Source organism: Labrus bergylta, chromosome 20 (genome assembly GCF_963930695.1).
Source record: "Labrus bergylta chromosome 20, fLabBer1.1, whole genome shotgun sequence".
In the NCBI taxonomy this organism is placed as follows: domain Eukaryota; kingdom Metazoa; phylum Chordata; class Actinopteri; order Labriformes; family Labridae; genus Labrus; species Labrus bergylta.
Window position 1 is genome coordinate 22,262,231 of NC_089214.1, and position 17,757 is coordinate 22,279,987.

The window sequence follows — 17,757 nt, forward strand, 5'->3', positions numbered from 1 at the left end:
TGCAGAGGCCGAGGGAATCAAACAATAACCTCGAGCAAGGAACGCCACAAATGCTTTCTGAAAGCCTCGACGCTGCACTTTCACACAAAAATGCCAAAATGTCGCAATCCTCAAACTTTGTGGCTGCAACACTCTGTCAGAGAGTTTCTGCCTCCCGTAGCTCGACTCAAGGTCACCTGCGAGCTCCAGACCGGATATTTCATCCAACAGAGGCTGTTTTGTAATCAGGACGCTAGTTTAGTTTTAATTAAAGCTGGAAAACAGGACAGAATATAACTTAAACAGACCATCAGTGATGTTTTTGATGAGTCTGCTAATTGAACATTTTTCATCTTAGAGTAATCTCTCTCTGTGTGTTTGTGAGTGACTTTAGAACAGAGAGGGAATAAGAGGGAATTTATTTCTGATCCATAATCCTGAAAGAATATTATTCCCAGCGGACGGACAAGGAGAGGAGAAGGATTCTCCTAACTGAGGACTCTGTGGAGTTTGTGTTTATCAGCCGTTTTTTTTTTCTTAAAGTTGGTGTTGAGTTTGCAGCAGGGTGACATATTGTGAATATGGAAACATTCCTCCAGCAAGGATATCCATATCTGAGTCCCTGATGATGCTGAAGTGCCCTGGAGCAAGAATCCCTTGACCATGCTGCTGACCCCTGACCCCCCTGTGGAGGGCGGAAGAGAACAGACTCACCCTGCAGTGTGTAACAGAAGTGTAAGGATTGGAAACAGTGCAAACATTTAAAAAAGCAGCGGGTGAATAAGGGGTGTGAGTTGGTGGATGTCGCTGCTGATGTCACACCTCCCAGACAGCCACGATTGGACCCTAATTAGAAAGCTCGGCAGCAAATAGATAGGCGTCCTGCATGATTGGATTCAAAGTGTCTGATGCCAAAATTTCTGCAGAGGCGCGGAGAACTGCCGGAGAGGAGAGCAGGCAGCGGAGCGAGCGCGCCGGGATCCGAGCTGCTGAGAGCCGCCGTGCTGCGCTGCGAACAGTCTGTGTGTGTGTTTGTGTGTGTGTGTTTGTGTGTGTGTGTGTGTGTGTGTGTTTGAGAGAGAGAGAGAGAGAGAGCTGCAGGAGAGCCGGAGTTTAGGAGGTGATATAAGAACAGCGAGACGCGCTCCCCTCCTGCTCTGGAGTCATAAAAAAAGGAGGGAGAGCTTAAAATATAGTCCGAGTCTACGTCAAACCCGAGGACGCTGCGCTGTCAGAGAGCAGCGGAGGCTGAAGCCGAGTCAAGTACAAAGAGGAGTCGATCCGCCGAGTCCAAGTTATTCCGCGCTGCGCTCCACACGCCGCGCTCATGGCATCCGTACTTGGAAACAGCAGCCGCGCATCCGGGGCTCAGAGCGGACAGGTGAAGTGTAAGCTGAAGAGGAGGAGGAGGAGGCGATCCAAGAGAAAAGGTACAACTTTCCTACACTTCTCTGCTTTTTCTCTCTTCTTCTTCCAGAGGTCGTGCGCACCTTGTCGGGGCAGCGGAGCGCGCGGCAAGCCCGGCAGGCAAGAGCTCGCGCTGCTCGAGCCGCCGCGGCTTCACCTCGTGCTGCTCTAAAACATAAATTACCTCGACGGAGAAATGATCTGTGTTTGTTAGTTTGTTTGTGTCGCTGGCTTTTAAATGACGCATTGGTTTTTTTTCTCTGGAAAGTTTAGTAGCTGCGTCTTTTGTCCTCAAACAGCCTCCGTTGTTTCTGATGTGACGAGAACAATGACAACACGAGCGACTCATTCTCTCTGCTACAAGTTTGTACTGAGGCTTATCATAAGAAACCCGTTTGTTTCCCCTCTTTAGCACCTGGTTATAATACAGCCGAAATGACACGCTGCTGTCACCAAACCCTCTTTAACTTCTTCCGGCTAAAACATTTTCTCCGTGTTTTAAAACTGATTTATTTATTCTGCTTTTAAAAGACAGCTCAGATTTTTAAATAAGAGGCTCAATTGCTCTGCACACACTGTAAGATTGTTTTTTCAAAGCACTTAAATGTTACAGCCCTGCAGCTCACTAACACCCTGATATTCAGCCTGTTATTCTTCATCATTTCTCAGAGCTTATTTTTCCTCTTCTCTAATGTTTAAGGTTTTTTTTATACCTCATTAAAACTCTGCTGAGGAATAATTCAGATACACTGAATGTTGAAACTCTGAGAAACATTTCAGGGCCTTAAAAGTTTAAAAAAAAAATTGCATTTTTTGTTTAGTTCTCAAAAATAATATTTAATTTACTGCATTTATTTCCACATGTGCCATATTTATCAAATCCCCTCGCCCGGCTGCACAGAACGGTTTCTAATGACTACGAGTTCATTGAACCGGTCTTGTCAAACAGTGTTTAAAAAAACGCTGCAGAGCAGTTAATTATATCTTTAATCAGAAAAGAAAAGCCTGCTGATTTTTACAGCGAGTCACACAGAATAACAAAGCAACATTTCCACTGCAGTCGTGGTGAAATAGAAGCTGCCCCGAGCTGCTGGTGGAAACGCTCAGTGTGCTTTTGTGCAGGAACACGGGTCATCTGCAGCTGCACATTCATGCATTAACTGAAAGGAAATAATCACTCACTCCCAGGTCCACCTCTCGTACCATGAGGGAATTAGATGACTATTTTAGAATATTAAAAAAAAACATTTTGACTTGTAGTACTCTTTTAGAATTAATTTCTCATTGGTGGGTAATTTTTTTTATTGCCTCTGTTTGAGATGGAAAATAAATCAAGATTTAAAAAAGATGAAGAAACACATCGGGGAAAGCGTCACTGCCTTTTTCCTTGATTCAGTTTAGTGGATTATTTCTGGAGCTATTAACAGGAAGTTCCTCTCCTCGGAGGCCACAAACGTTTTGATTTCCCTTCATGTAAAAGCCGAGACGCTGTAGATAAAGCAGCACTGATTTATCTATATGTGTACGAGATGAAAAGACGACTGTTGGCGCTGTTTGTGCCGCCCCGGTGCATTGTGGAATATGGATGAACGCTGCGAGCGTGTTGACGTATCCGTCTGCGATTGAATGCATAACGAGCTTTCATAAACACTCTGCACTTGTCATCAAAGTACAAACAGACAACTGCTCCTCATTACCATAACCTCCTGATTTTTAATAGCCCAAGTAATTGAGACAAGGGAGACAATACATAAAATATAGTGCTGAGGCAAATGTATTTACATAATGGAAACGACAGAATCGGTTCCACAACATTAAGCATTGCATATGAGAGCCACACAGACGCGCGCACATTAGCTGACAGGCCTCTCGCAGCGTGCTCTCCAAACGGCTAATTTATCAACGCCGCTGATTCATTCTGATAACAGGAGACATTAGGGGCCAGTTCAGGGACCGGCTGCAAATGAAGTGTGTCTGTGGAAGTGCTGAAGGCCGCCGACTCCTCTGCAGGCTGCAGGAGGAGGGCGACGCTGCTCTGCATGTTTCCATCCTTTTGCTTTCTCTTTTGACTCCTGGAAGAGATTCAAGAAGCTCCTCCGACATGTGCAAATGTTTTGTTAAGCTGCACACTTTCTGATTGAAGGATTTGAAACTGAAATTCTGCAAATCCAGATTGCTCTTTTTTCTCCCCCATGTTTTGTTATTATCATCCTTCATCTAAAATGCCAACTGATTACTATCTAGAGATTTCACACTATTATTTTTATTACAGACCTTCAGGCAGAAAGTCACAGAGGGATTATTGCATGGCATTTGGGGCCTAATCCCTTGAAAAGGCTGCAGATTATTGGTAGATGGACTCTCTCAGACCGGTGTGCGTATTTAAAAAACGGCTGTAAGCACATTCTTCTTTTTTTATTTTTTCCCACCAAACTCCTCTTTGAGATCGTTCAGCACAGCTGTAGATCGCAGAACAAATAACTGCAGGAAGAAGATTAAAAGTGGGAAATATTTTTTTATTTTTTTGCCTACATGTCGTGTCACCCTTGGCTCAGGATTCTCAGAAATCACACACTTCCTTCAGCTCTGCAGCTGTGTTTCAGAGCTCCGGTCAGCTCGCCGCTTTGTCGCCGCACATTTGTGTTTGGCCGGTGTCGTCGCTCCTGGAAGGATTCAGGGACATGCTGTGTATCGACCTCTTAATTAATCACAACCTCCTGATTTATGTCCCTCTGGGATGCTGTAAATAAAACCCATTTGGAGGTGTTTGACAGTCCTGTAATGCACAGGAACATCTCAGTGAACGTATCAGCGTCTGTAAAACCCCAGCTGTCAATCAAACATGACCTTCTCTACTCTCCGCTGGCATATGTACCACATACTCCTCGTCTTTTATCCCCAGTGTGTTTTTTTTTTTTTTTTATGAACAAAAATAAGCAGAGCAGAGATTTATAGACTCACATTATTCTTTTACAGCCACACTTATCAGCCTGTACTCTGAGCGTACACTTCAGCGTATCAGCGTATCATCAGGAGCGCCCGGGGACAAATGTGAAAAACACAGAGTGTAACATAATTTATGTAGCAATTACCGTTCACGCTCTCGGCCCGGCGAGGTGGCGGCAGAGGGGTCGAGTGTGGGCTGTTGGTTTGTGATGGAAGTGAGAGGAGGAGAGGGAGGAGGTGCAATGCAGAGCAGAGGATCAGGGTCAGCGGCTTCTTGCTCTCGAGGCGGCCGGCGGAGGAGACATTAGCAGGGTGAGAGAGTCGATGCTCTGACTCTCTGACAAACGGAGGAGGACGAGCGAGGGGAAGCTGCGGCTGCACGGTCTCATCTGCTTCACTCTCCTAACAGAGAAAGAGGTGAGCGGAGGCCGAGCTGATTTTTACAATTTTTAACACGTCACAGTCTGAGTCTGTTCAATGAGAGAGGGTTGTTTCTACTTCCAGGAATTTAAAATGACAAAACTCTCGGTGTTTGTCGTGAAAATGTCAAGTACTGCACCAAGTCTTCAGGAACAAAAGCTTTGTCTTAGTTTCGTAAATGTTTTTTTTTTTTTAAAGTATTTTCAGCCTTTAAAGAGCATCAAATATAAAATGTGTTTCCATTTCGACACCTCGCTGCCTTTTCTGTCTGTCACAAGGATTCTTCAAATCTCTGCACAAACCTTTATTTTAATACAATTTTAATTTGTTGTATTAGAATTCTACTCATATTTTGAATCATTTTGCAAACGTTAGAAGACAGCTAAGAGGGAAAAACGCTGCTCTTAGTTGTTGTGCGTTAGAGATAACTAGACTTGTAGTGTCGTCGCTGATGTAAATTGCTGCTTTTTGATTGACAGTCTTGTCACTGGCAGGTTCATTTGTTCACTTCAAAGCTCCTATAGCTAAAATGAGCAGTCAGCCTTGAGAAACACATCTGGAAAGCTTTGTGTGTACTAGTCATTTGAATTCAGTTACTCTGAAGCTGTTCATCGTCGGTGTTGTCAACTGAGTCAGGATTCAAAGTAAAGTTCTGGTAGTAAAGAGAACAGGAGTTTGGATCGGAGGCCTCGTTCATCATTTTTTTGAAGCAGTACAGGTTCCTCCTGTCATCTGCAACAGCTGGAATCATAGCATCAACAAACATCTGACCAGTGCAAACACCTCCTTCAACTCACTGAGACATAGTAACACTGGAGCTACACATCGTCCAAACACTGAAGGTAGAGCTACTGGTCATAGAGCTGCTGGTCATAGAGCTGCTGGTCAGCGAGCTGCTGGTCATAGAGCTGCTGGTCATAGAGCTTCTGGTCATAGAGCTTCTGGTCAGCGAGCTGCTGGTCAGCGAGCTGCTGGTCATAGAGCTTCTGGTCATAGAGCTTCTGGTCAGCGAGCTGCTGGTCAGCGAGCTGCTGGTCATAGAGCTGCTGGTCATAGAGCTTCTGGTCATAGAGCTTCTGGTCAGCGAGCTGCTGGTCATAGAGCTGCTGGTCATAGAGCTTCTGGTCATAGAGCTGCTGGTCATAGAGCTGCTGGTCATAGAGCTGCTGGTCATAGAGCTTCTGGTCATAGAGCTGCTGGTCATAGAGCTTCTGGTCATAGAGCTTCTGGTCAGCGAGCTGCTGGTCATAGAGCTGCTGGTCATAGAGCTTCTGGTCATAGAGCTTCTGGTCAGCGAGCTGCTGGTCAGCGAGCTGCTGGTCATAGAGCTGCTGGTCATAGAGCTTCTGGTCATAGAGCTTCTGGTCAGCGAGCTGCTGGTCATAGAGCTGCTGGTCATAGAGCTTCTGGTCATAGAGCTTCTGGTCAGCGAGCTGCTGGTCAGCGAGCTGCTGGTCATAGAGCTGCTGGTCATAGAGCTGCTGGTCATAGAGCTTCTGGTCATAGAGCTGCTGGTCAGCGAGCTGCTGGTCATAGAGCTGCTGGTCATAGAGCTGCTGGTCATAGAGCTTCTGGTCAGCGAGCTGCTGGTCATAGAGCTTCTGGTCATAGAGCTGCTGGTCAGCGAGCTGCTGGTCATAGAGCTGCTGGTCAGCGAGCGAGAGCTGTGAAGTTCATCTGTGACTTCATTTATCGTCCAGATGATCTTTAATCTAACATTTAAAAATGTCCGTCCTGTCTGTGTTTGGTGCTCATCAACACCTGGACACCTGGAAAGTAAATGAAGTGTTTTCTCAGGACCAGTGGAGATTTACACTCCGACTATCAGTCAATAAAATCCTGTAAAAGGAGGGCGGGATGTAACACACTCGCTGCTCGCTCTGCAGATTGCCTGTGACATCATTTTGGTAATGTAGGTTTATTCACAGCAGGTGTGCATTTAAGTGTGTGTGTTGTCATCACCAGAGCGTGTCTCCATGCTGGGACAGCCCAATGTCACATACAGAGCCTGTGTGTGTGTGTGTGTGTGTGTGTGTGTGTGTGTGTGTGTATATGTGTGTGTGTGTGTGTGTGTGTGTGTGTGTATGTGTGTGTGTGTGTGTGTGTATGTGTGTGTGTGTGTGTGTGTAGGTCTGTGTGTGTGTATGTGTGTGCGTGTGTGTGTAGGTCTGTGTGTGTGTGTGTGTGTGTGTGTGTGTCTGTGTGTGTCTGTGTGTGTGTGTGTGTGTGTGTGTGTGTGTGTGTGTGTGTGTATGTGTGTGTGTGTGTGTGTGTGTGTGTAGGTCTGTGTGTGTGTGTGTGTGTGTGTGTGTGTGTGTGTGTGTCTGTGTGTGTATCTGTGTGTGTGTGTATCTGTGTGTGTGTGTGTGTGTGTGTGTGTGTGTGTGTGTGTGTGTGTGTGTGTGTGTGTGTGTGTGTGTGTATTTCACAGACGTAAAGCTCCAGTCTGAGCCTGAAACTCTTCCATCACGTGTGTGTGTTTGTGTTTGTGCTGATAACCGCATTAAGAGCTGCGACAGAAACACCGCTGGCATTTATGAGGTTAATGAAGGTCAGTGCCGACGGAGACGGCGCCGCGCTCCTCCGTGTGTGCACGCATGGCTGTGGGAATATTACCCACACTTCCTGATTAAGGGTGGCGGCGATGGTGGTGGCCGTTTAGGACACAGCGTCCTCTAAGCGCCCAGGGAGGCGAGGTCATTACTACTGACTGCGCTCTCTCAGGGCCACCTGATAAAATGACCATGGAGAAGGAATAGCACAATTTTAGCACATTAGCATAATTAGTCATTATCTGGTAATAGTCCCTCTTGGCTTTTTTTGGGAGCTCGGCGGTGAGGAATTGTACTTAAAGTTCACGGAGAGAAAATAAATTCAGCGGCCGGGTGAAAACGACTCACGAGCACCAGATTCAGATCAGAAAAGATTCAGGAGGCGACTCCTAACTTCATCAGCGTGTTGGTTTAAACTCCCACAGAACGAGAGAAAACACTATTACTCACAGCACGGATAACTTGATGCACTTGTTGCCATGACGACAAAAAACAAGACATTTTAATTGTGTTGCTCACACACACACACACAAAACAACATCATCCCTCAACAGAGGAGACGTGGGGACTGTTACAGTTCAACAGTTTGTGTTGCTGTGTTTGATGTGAGTATGTATTTTAAAGGTGTGTGTGTGTTTTCGGTGAACTGTAACCGGGCGACTCAGCAGCAAACTGTCAGTGTGTTTGTGCGTCTGACGGTGCAACACAAGCATGGACGATGTCGTCAACGAGGGCGTGAGGAAGTTTATGATGATGCAGTGCTGACTTTAAGGACCAGAGAAAAAGTCAGAGGTTTGATGACGGGCTGTCATTGAACGCATCATTACTGAATCGGAGAGTGAACTGTTGTGCATTTCTTCATCCATGTTATTTGTTTTTTTTTTTTTAGTCAATATTTTTGGTTCAAAGCAAATGAATAAGTCTCATTTCCTTCAACACTAGATGACCTCACTAAACATGTAAACCCCGTTAACGTCATCAAACGTGGCTCACGTCTAAATAAAATAACGGTTATTTATTCTGCAGTTTTTGCGTTTAATACAAAACTGTTTCCTCTTTTTTTGAATTCAGATTTAAAGTCCAGAATTCAGATTAAAGCCAGAAAGACGAGCAAGAAGATTCAGAATGTTTTATTCTCTCTCAAAAATAAGTCCTTAAGGGACAATGGTGGTCCCCATGTATGAAGGCTGTAGTCCTCCAGGTGGGCAGCCCAGGTTCAAATCCCACCTGTGGCTCCTTTTCCACATGTCATTCCTCTCTCTCTCTCTCCCTCCCTGATTTCCGGCTCTATCCACTGTCCTATCTCTCCAAAGGCACAAAATGCCTCAAAATAAATTTTTAGAAAGGAGTCATCAAAACATCTTTTTAATCCATTTTCTGTCCTTTGACTTTATCAGCGTTGTTTTTGAAAAATGTCGAGGTGATCATGTTTCTAATTTATAAATTTCCTCTCAAAGTTCATCGTTGGGTCTCTGAGATTACTGCGCTGCTCTGAATCGTTAACATATGGCAAGAAAATAAATATATAAGAGAAAGGAAACATTGGGAATTTAGTCAATCAGAATGTAATTTTTCTTTTCGGCCTAAGAATTTATTTTTGATTCAAATCGGGAGCACCAATAGCCTAGCATGTTGTGTCATGCGCCCCATGTACAGAGGTTGTCGTCCGCATCGCAGCTGCTGTGGGTTCAAGATCCGACCTCTACCCTTTTGGTGCATGTCGTCCCCTCCTCTCTCCTCCCAACGTTTCCTGTCTCTCGTCAGCTCTCTGATCCAGTAAATAAAAGTCAGATCTTTGACCCGGATTCCTTAAATATTGATGATGATTCTATCATCTGTCGTCTCTTTTCTGTTAACTCTGAATGTAAATGTTGTTAGATTAAATTGTTCTTTTTATCAAACATTATCTAGAAGAGGTGTTAAAATTCATCATTTAGCCTTAAAATCCTCGGACGAGAACGTGAAGTGAGTAAGTGACCCGGGAGGTGAACACCTTGAAACCTATCTGGCCAAATGTGAGCAAAATGTTTGAGACAAATGATCTAATAAACAAAACCAAGTACTTCTGATTTGAATAAATGAAATAAGATCCTGAGAGCAGGACTCAAACCCTCTCGTCTTTCTGTCTCCAAAAACAGACGGCTCTTGTTTTTTTTTTTTTTTAAATGTTACTGTTTGAGCGTGCTTCTATTACGAGCTCTTACATCTAGTGTGAAGTCCTGCCAGCGGCACCGAAGCGCTCCACACATCCTGGTGGCAAAACATTTCTCCAGTTTATGATCCTAATTAGCTCTAACTGTGCCGCCGTCCCTGAGTCATCACGCCTGGAGAGAGGCCAGATCATTTGACGCTCTGCAGTTTCACACTTTTCTTCTTCATCATCATGTCTCTCTCTCTCTTCTCCTCTCTCCTGCTTCATTTTCTCTCTCACACACACACACACACTCACACACACTCTGTTATTGTTGTCCTCCGGTGTGCTTGTGCGTATTCACAGCACGCTAGCTGCGACTGTGAGAAGAAGGGACATATTTCATGAGCAGAAAATAGCTACAGAAGTGTGAGAGCTCCTTTTTTTTTCTTCTTTTTTTCTTTACGCCGTTTCACAAACGCAGTCAGCAGGTCGGCCGTGAGATGTGTTCGCTGCAGTTTGGAAAATTAAAAAATCACAAACACATCTGAGACTTAATCCTCCACTCTGATGTCACACGAAGCCACCGCCACCTCGTCCACCGGTGCTGACACGGCAAAGTTAGCACCGATACCCGCCTCATACGGAATAATGAAATTGGATGAAGCGGCTTAAGCACTCGCTGTCCCTCCTCTCGCCATCAGACTGTGGGTGCCTATTAGAGATAACGTTAATGAAGGGGACTTTAGCCCAGAATAGACACGTCTTACTGCTGAAGTGGGGGCGGGGAAGAGGGGGGGGGCGCTAACAGCATTTATTTCCATTAATAAGATGGAGCGTTTTACAAGAGGGGCCTCTCATGAGGGCTCTCTCCGGAGGTCGCCGAGTATCCGACACCTTAACAACCTCCAGACGAGTTCATTTCAGCGGGCGGGCACCGGGCGGGCGCGTCATACACACTGCAGAGAGTCTCCTTTTTCTTTTTTTCTCAGAAAACTTGTCGCAACCTTGACGTGGTCCGCACTCCTCGGGCTGGAGTGGATACTCAATCATTCTAATAACCGCTGTCCATACCGTGATGGATCTTTTTTTGGGTCATTAATATGAATCTGAGCAGCTGGAGGAGCGCCTTCCCTTTTTGCTCCGTCAGCACCGAGGGAGCAGGTGTGCACATAGCGACGAGTTAGCTCCAAGTTCTGAAGGGTTGTTACCCTCCTGCTGAGAGCGCAGCACAACACATATAGCATATACAGGAAACAAAATATTTAAATAAATGAGCTGATGTGAACGATCAGAGCTTTCCCACTCACCTTGTGCACATTTCACACGTTTGATGGAGGTGTGTGTTTTTACGTTCTAGCTTTGGTTCAATCAGAAGGATCTTCAGAAAGACATTATTATATAGACATGTTAGTTTGTTTTGACGATGAAAACAAGTCCGAGTTTGTTCAACAGGTGCTAGAAGAAACACGTCTTCTCTGAATCTACATGTCAGCATTAAATTGATTTGGTACAACAGATAAACATAAGGTACTGGGGCGCTGGTGGCGCAGTGGTTAGTGCGCGCCCCCCATGTATAGAGGCTGTAGTCCTCATAACGGGCGGCCCAGATTTTAATTCAACTTGTGGCTCCTTTCCCGCATGTCATTCCCCACTCTCTCTCTCTCTCTGATTTACAACTCTATCTACTGTCCTATCTCTACATTACAGGCACAAAAAAGCCCCCCCCACCCCCCTAACAAACCAAAAAAAACAGCTACTGTCATCAGTTCATGACACGTCAATTGTAGATGTCTGATGTCGGCAGATACCGATGCACTGGGAAATATATCGAGTTTTTAAGATATATAACAAGATATAGGGTAAGACGATATTGTTAATATGGATATAGTTTATGTTGCATTAAAATAATGTTACAGAGGTGCCAGGTCACCTTTTTCTCACCTCAATGATGATGACTGACTGTCTGTCCCTCTTCACCCTGCTCCTCCTCTCTCTCTCTTTTATTGTATTTAAGGAACATTTTTATTTTATCATATTACTTTTTAAATTCACAAACAGGTAGTTTATTTTCCATGTGTTTTCACTGTTAATAAAATACATATCTAAATATATCCAGTATCGCCATTCAGCTAATCAATATCAAGATATGAGTTTTGGTTCATATCGCCCAGCCCTACACTGCTGCATGACTAACAATTTCTCTTCCTACAAGTCTCCGTACCACACATTGCTGTGTGGATTAATGCAGAGATGGGCGGGATAGGATCGCCCTTTGACCTCCGATTGGAACTTTAATTAGTTTCTTTGGAGGTGGGGCTCATAGCACGGTCGACTGTACCTTTTTATCTGTTTGTAAATGACCACACAGTGATGTAACGTAACCCCCACAGGACCACAGCATTGTGTAATAAGTAGTAAGAATGATCCATTAAGGAGCTCTACACAGACTCTGGGATCTAAACCTCACAAGGGGTCAAGAGCCCCCCCCCCCTCGTCCTCTGCATAATGTAAATACATCTGACGGCCGCTGATGACTGGTAGTAAATAAACATTTCATCCTGCACACATTAGATCCATGCGGCTGATGGAAGCGCTTAATGGCAGATTAGTGCACTGATAGTGATGAGCTGCACACACACACATGTGAGCGTCCTGCCTGCTTCCTCATTCTGCTCACATGCTGCATTAAATAACAGTTTTCCCTCCTCTTCGCCCCGCACTAAATCCGCTCTCATCCATCGATTCTCGCATCCTTTAGGGGCTCCTTCGAGGAGACACCGACAGGCTTATCTTGCAAATCCTTTTTAAAGGTTTTTCTTTTTTTTTTTAAATAAATCTTTGCCTGCATTAACTCTGTCTGCTCTCGGAGTCGAACGGCGATGGGCGAGCTGGAGTTTTTATACCTTTCGGGCTGATCCGTTTACGATATATGTGTGAGTCCTGTTTTCCAAGTTTCTTAACAGTCACACGGCGTGGTGTTTATTTTTCCTCCTTGCTGCCTGATTTTGATTTGTACAGCTTGGAGTGCTGGAGCGTAATAGATGTGTTTGCATTCGCCGAAAAACTGAGAGTCCCAATCACTCATCCATTGCCTCTGATAGCTCAGGGTGTGTTTGGCTTCGTCCAGATAAGGCCTGAGTATACATAGAGTTGGATTCAGTTGAATTGTTTGTACACACATGGTGCTTTGGCACTGGTCTGCTTGGATGGGCTCTGGCATGATGGAGAATTTTATCCCTGACATCCTCCCCCTCCTCCTCCTCTCTGGTGCTTTGGGGCTGGATCTGTCGTTGAAGGGTGAAGGGTGCTCAGGACCTCAGGCTGCTAACGTTTCCTTGTAAAGGACAAAGAGAGAGAGAGAGAGAGAGAGAGAGAGAGAGAGAGAGACGATGAATCTTTATAACAACCTTTCCAAACGTAGTCACCTAAAGAGGGATTCCTCTGAAAAGACGACCTGACATCTGCGTTGTTCACCTTCACTTTGTTTCCTTTAATGATGGAAACACAAATAACCTTCATAATCCAGTATCTGCTCGTCATGTAAACTGATGAAATTAGATATTTGAGGGATGATTTCCAATGAACATGATCCACCTGGGGGGCCGAGAAAGGTTTCCACTGCTGCATGCTATGATCAAGTTATCAGTCTCAGATGCCACTTTCATTTTTATTGACCTGAATACACAGTTAAGTCAGCACCACAGTTTTGCTCCGTCAGCCAGTGTGCGTTTCTGAAATGTGAGTGTAGCCAAACAACATGTTGCTTTGTCTTTCTGAAGATGATTTGTTGTTCAGCCTGTTTTGACGTAATGTTGATAAAATCATGAAACATACGATGGTGAGTCTTTATATGGTGTTTTATTTTGAAATTGACCGGATGCTCTGTGCGTTTCAATGTCTGACTTCCTGTCTGGGTCGTTCTTTTCTGTCCATCTTGACCTGTGCCTGCAGCGTACTCCGTTGAAAAAAATAGACTCGCTGCGTATTTGAAACGAACATTGGCATAGTGTGCGGCACTACCATGTTGGATGAAAACGTCACCGGTCAATAAACCTTTTTAACGGGAGCTCGTTGGCGTGCGGATCTTGTTTGCTTCTTTATACCGGTAACCAAATGTTGCAGACGTGTTTATAATTTCGACAATGAGTGTCACCTCCTGGTACTTTTCAGCGCTCTGAATCATTCAAATTAAAGAGACGTTATTGTTTTAAAAATGTGGGATGTAAAAGTCACAAGGCATCATTTTGACAACCCTAATCGATAATTATATCATACAAGTCAGGGCGACAATGTAACGCTGTACTGACATCTTGTCCACTTCTTGTTTCTTTAAAACCTGCAGTACCCAGTGTTGCCAGATGGAAAATACAACAATATCGTACTGCTGCTTTAAAATTATCGTATTTTACTTAAAACTATCATACATATTTGAAAAAACAAGACGGGTCCTAAATACCGCACTTAATGGCAACACTATGCCCTGCACACCACATTAATTTAAATAAACAAACAAAGAAAAACTTTTTAAGTGTAGGCTAAATTGTTTGCACACTGCTCCGCCTCCAGCCGCTGTGTAGCTGAGTTAGTAGCATAGCATCTTATGTTGTTGTAACATGCATTTTTCTTCAGTCTGTATGACAAAATGTACCACAGGCGTTAGCAGGGCATCAGGTGATGATCTGATTGGCAGTTACATCCTGGCAGCAGAGTGGCAGACGTGCTGGTTAGGTGCTGAATGGTGCATATGTGATGGCTGTCTCAGTCATGCTGATGTGATTGGTTGCTCTCAAATCACATATAAAGTTTGGTTTATGGAGAAATTGAAATTGCCAAATTATCGTACATTTGGCCTTTTCTGCAATTATTGATCAAACAGAGGGCAAAATTATGGTACAAATACGATTGTTATCGTACATCTGGCAACACTGGCAGTACCTCAAGGGTCTGAAATGGACACAACAGTCCACACAGGGTTTTGTTTTTCAGCATAGGACTTCCTGCAAGTGTGTAAAACATTGAACATACTAAATCAGGGTCAGTCTTTTTGCAAAAATCCAAAAAAAGCGTGGCAGTCAATAAAAGCAAACAAACGGCTCATCTGTTGCTCTGTATGCAGCGCAGCAGATCTGAGTCTGCAGTAAAGTGAGTGTGGCCGTCGCTCTGCAGCACCGTGGTGACTGAGTTTAATGATAATAGCCCTGACGATAGCGGTGATAATCCTCCTGCTATTCCTGCTGACTGCAGAGAGCCGGCGCTTTGTTCTCCGCTCCCGCTATTAGTGTGATGGAGCTTCATTTTAATTTGAAAGGACCATCGGCTGGATAAGGAGAGGAGCGCACGGCCGTGAGCGTGAGCAGACTCCTCCAGCTTGGAGGAGAAATCAGGCACGGAGGGAGAAACATTTGAAACACACACACATACACGCAGTCTCAAAGACACAAAAATAGAAAAGTGGCCCTCAGGTCGTCGTGGCGACCTGTCTGAGCTGCAGGTGCTATTATCTTCTTGGCACCTGTTTCCGGAGAGTTTACACTTCCTGTCAGAGCGGACAATGAAAACGCCAACATGGCCGACGAAGGAGACTTCAGATAACTCAGGCAGACTTTATCACACAGCGAGCGATGGTGGACTTCAGGCGCCTTTTTGTTTCAGGAATAGCAGCAAACAAGAATCAAGAGTTTTGCCTTTTTTTGTTTGAGCCCAATTTTGGTTCATTTGATGCAAAATAAAAAAAAATGTTAGTCCTCGAATTGGACTGATACATTAGTCTGTGATCTTATTGGTCGACACGGCTTTTCACAAACATCAGTAATGAGGAATATGTTGCAGAGAACAAAGCTCCGAGTGTTAAAGAAACTCTCTTATTGTCGTGTGTGTCCAGCAGAGGGCGCTGTGGTTCCACAGTTTAAAATCCTCTCAGCACGGTCGGCAGTAAACCAAGACATACCTGAGACCAGAGTGCTCCATGACGGAGACAAGACCAAGACATTTAGGGATCGAGACCGAGTCAAGACCAAGACCATAAATATCATCATCTTGTGTTTAGGGGGCGGTTCACTAAATTAGACCATAACAACGGGAAGGTTGCGGCCGTAACCGGGAGATAAAAATCAAACTACAAATGAATTGAAGTTCTTTGTTCTTTTACAAAGAGGCGTTTTCCTTCTAATCACAGGAATGACTTGGAAAAATAGTTTTTCAGTGGTGGTCTTGATCGGTCTTGATTTTAAAATCCAGAGTCCTGGTCTTGAGACCAAGACCGTTTACAAGTACTACAACTGAAATCTGAAGCAGATGTGGAGACCGCAGAGCTCACAGAGTGGTGGTCTGTGCTTAAATTGGTTGGTATGTTACATTAACTAACACATAAGGATTTACTAATCTTATTGTCAGTGAGGATATTTGATTCACAATTAAAGCGGAGTGTTACTTAGATATTAATTTCAGACTTCTTTGGAGTACAGTGACTTTATCGTTATTGCATGATGAAAGTTCTTTCAGCAAAAAGAATAATAAAGAAGACCTTATAAAAGAGGCAGCTGAAAATATTCAAGAGCAAAAAAAACCTTCTTGGGATAACTTCACACATAAAACATTATTGCATCATAAATTTAGATGAGATGGTTATTGTTGTTTGCACAGGTAGCAGGTACATCGGGATTATTTGTGCATGCTGAGTCAGCTCTACAAAAAGTAAAAGTATAAAAATAGATAAGAGAAATAAAAACATCTAGACACTTTATTTAAGTATCACATGAAGAAGACGTTTCTCCAAAGTCACAATTTAAAGTTCTAAGAAAACCAAAATAAAGCAGAAAGAAGCCCAGAAAGGTGATTTAAACAGAAGTCCCGCCTTTGACCAGGTAGCCAATCATAGTTCAGGATTTTAGGGTGATGAGGCCTTGTGCAGAAACTCGTCCGTTGTTGATCTGTTTGTGCTGCTCTACCGATTAAAACAAACTTCAACAAACGTCCCCTTAAAGAATCATTTCACACACATCACTTCGTTGAGGGTTTTAAGTGTGGCATTAGGATGAGATAACTCAGAGTATATTTATTACAGCGTTGATGAAAAAGGACGAGAAGTGTGTAAACTCTTCAGGACACAGAAACTAAAACCCGGTCAGAATCCAGTTAAATAATGAACGCAGGGAGCCATCCTCGTGTGTGTGTGTGTGTGTGTGTGTGTGTGTGTGTGTGTGTGTGTGTGTGTGTGTGTGTGTGTGTGTGTGTGTGTGTGTGTGTGTGTGTGTGTGTGTGTGTGTGTGTGTGTGTGTGTGTGTGTGTGTGTGTGTTTTAAACAGACAGGCGTACTTGCCTGAAGACAAATGTTCCTTCGACCTGTGCGTGAACCGCTGGCCCCCGCTGGGTGATAACTCATGACCTGGTGGACTGCCGGGTCGTCCATCTCTCACCCTGCTGAGGATGAATGTGATGATGAGCGCGGCGGCTCGCTCATATTTAGATAGCCCTGAAGTCACAGCGATGACAAACTGCCCACACACAGAGGCGAGCTGAGCCGTGTTTACTCTGCGTGGCCGCTCAGCACCGGGGCCGGTCTGAACAAACTGAGAGCGCCACGGGGAGCGGAGTCAGGGTCAGGATCACTTCCAGAGTTTACAGTATATTTATACATGGTACACAGAGTACTGAGAGAGTTACTGCAGTGACACGAGGAGGAAGGTGAGGCTGCAGGATGACGTTCTTTGACTTAAAACTCACCCTCAGGTTTTTACACAGATGTTTGTCTCATTCAGTGACGAGTTACCTCGATGAAACTAGTCAACCATTTAAAGGGTTAAAACATGGAAGCTTATATCTGGAGCGCTCTGCTTCTTGCAAAGGAAGCTTCTGTTTTTTTGAGTCATGACGTTGAAGATTTGTCTCAGAGGACCGTTTGATGCAGTAAAAAAACAAAACAGGTTTCAAATACACAGCCAGAAAACCTTGGCTAATTGTAGCTCTGTTTCAGAGTTCAAGGTTCAGAGAGTGTAGAGGATACATTAGCTGCAGGGTGTGCAAGCATGAATGAAATTAAATCAATGCTCTCTTCTTTCCTGTTGTTCATTACAAATGATTCATGCAGATGATATCACGTCGTTATATTCATGATCATAAATCCACAAAGAAGAGGACCTTCTTGCAAAGTGATTCATCCTTGACTGAATGAAACCTTTACTGCCCCTGGGAGGGAATTTACCTTTCATCGAGACACTAAAAACACAATACAAACAAACAGGACAGCACATGATTAAATGAGGGATTTCAGTCGCAAGTTAAATAAAGTGCAGAGTGCAGAGTTCATCCTCATGATCAGAG

General features: G+C 44.3%; 1 protein-coding gene across 1 annotated transcript in view; it reads left to right on the top strand.

Moving 5' to 3' along the window:
* The first annotated feature begins 758 nt into the window (after positions 1-758).
* Positions 759-17,757, top strand: part of adarb2 (adenosine deaminase RNA specific B2 (inactive)) — a 173,066-nt gene continuing 156,067 nt past the window's right edge. Inside the window, exon 1 of the mRNA XM_020645365.3 lies at positions 759-1,409. Coding sequence (XP_020501021.1) covers positions 1,307-1,409 — 103 coding nt within the window. The 5' untranslated portion in view covers positions 759-1,306. The remainder of the gene's footprint in view (positions 1,410-17,757) is intronic.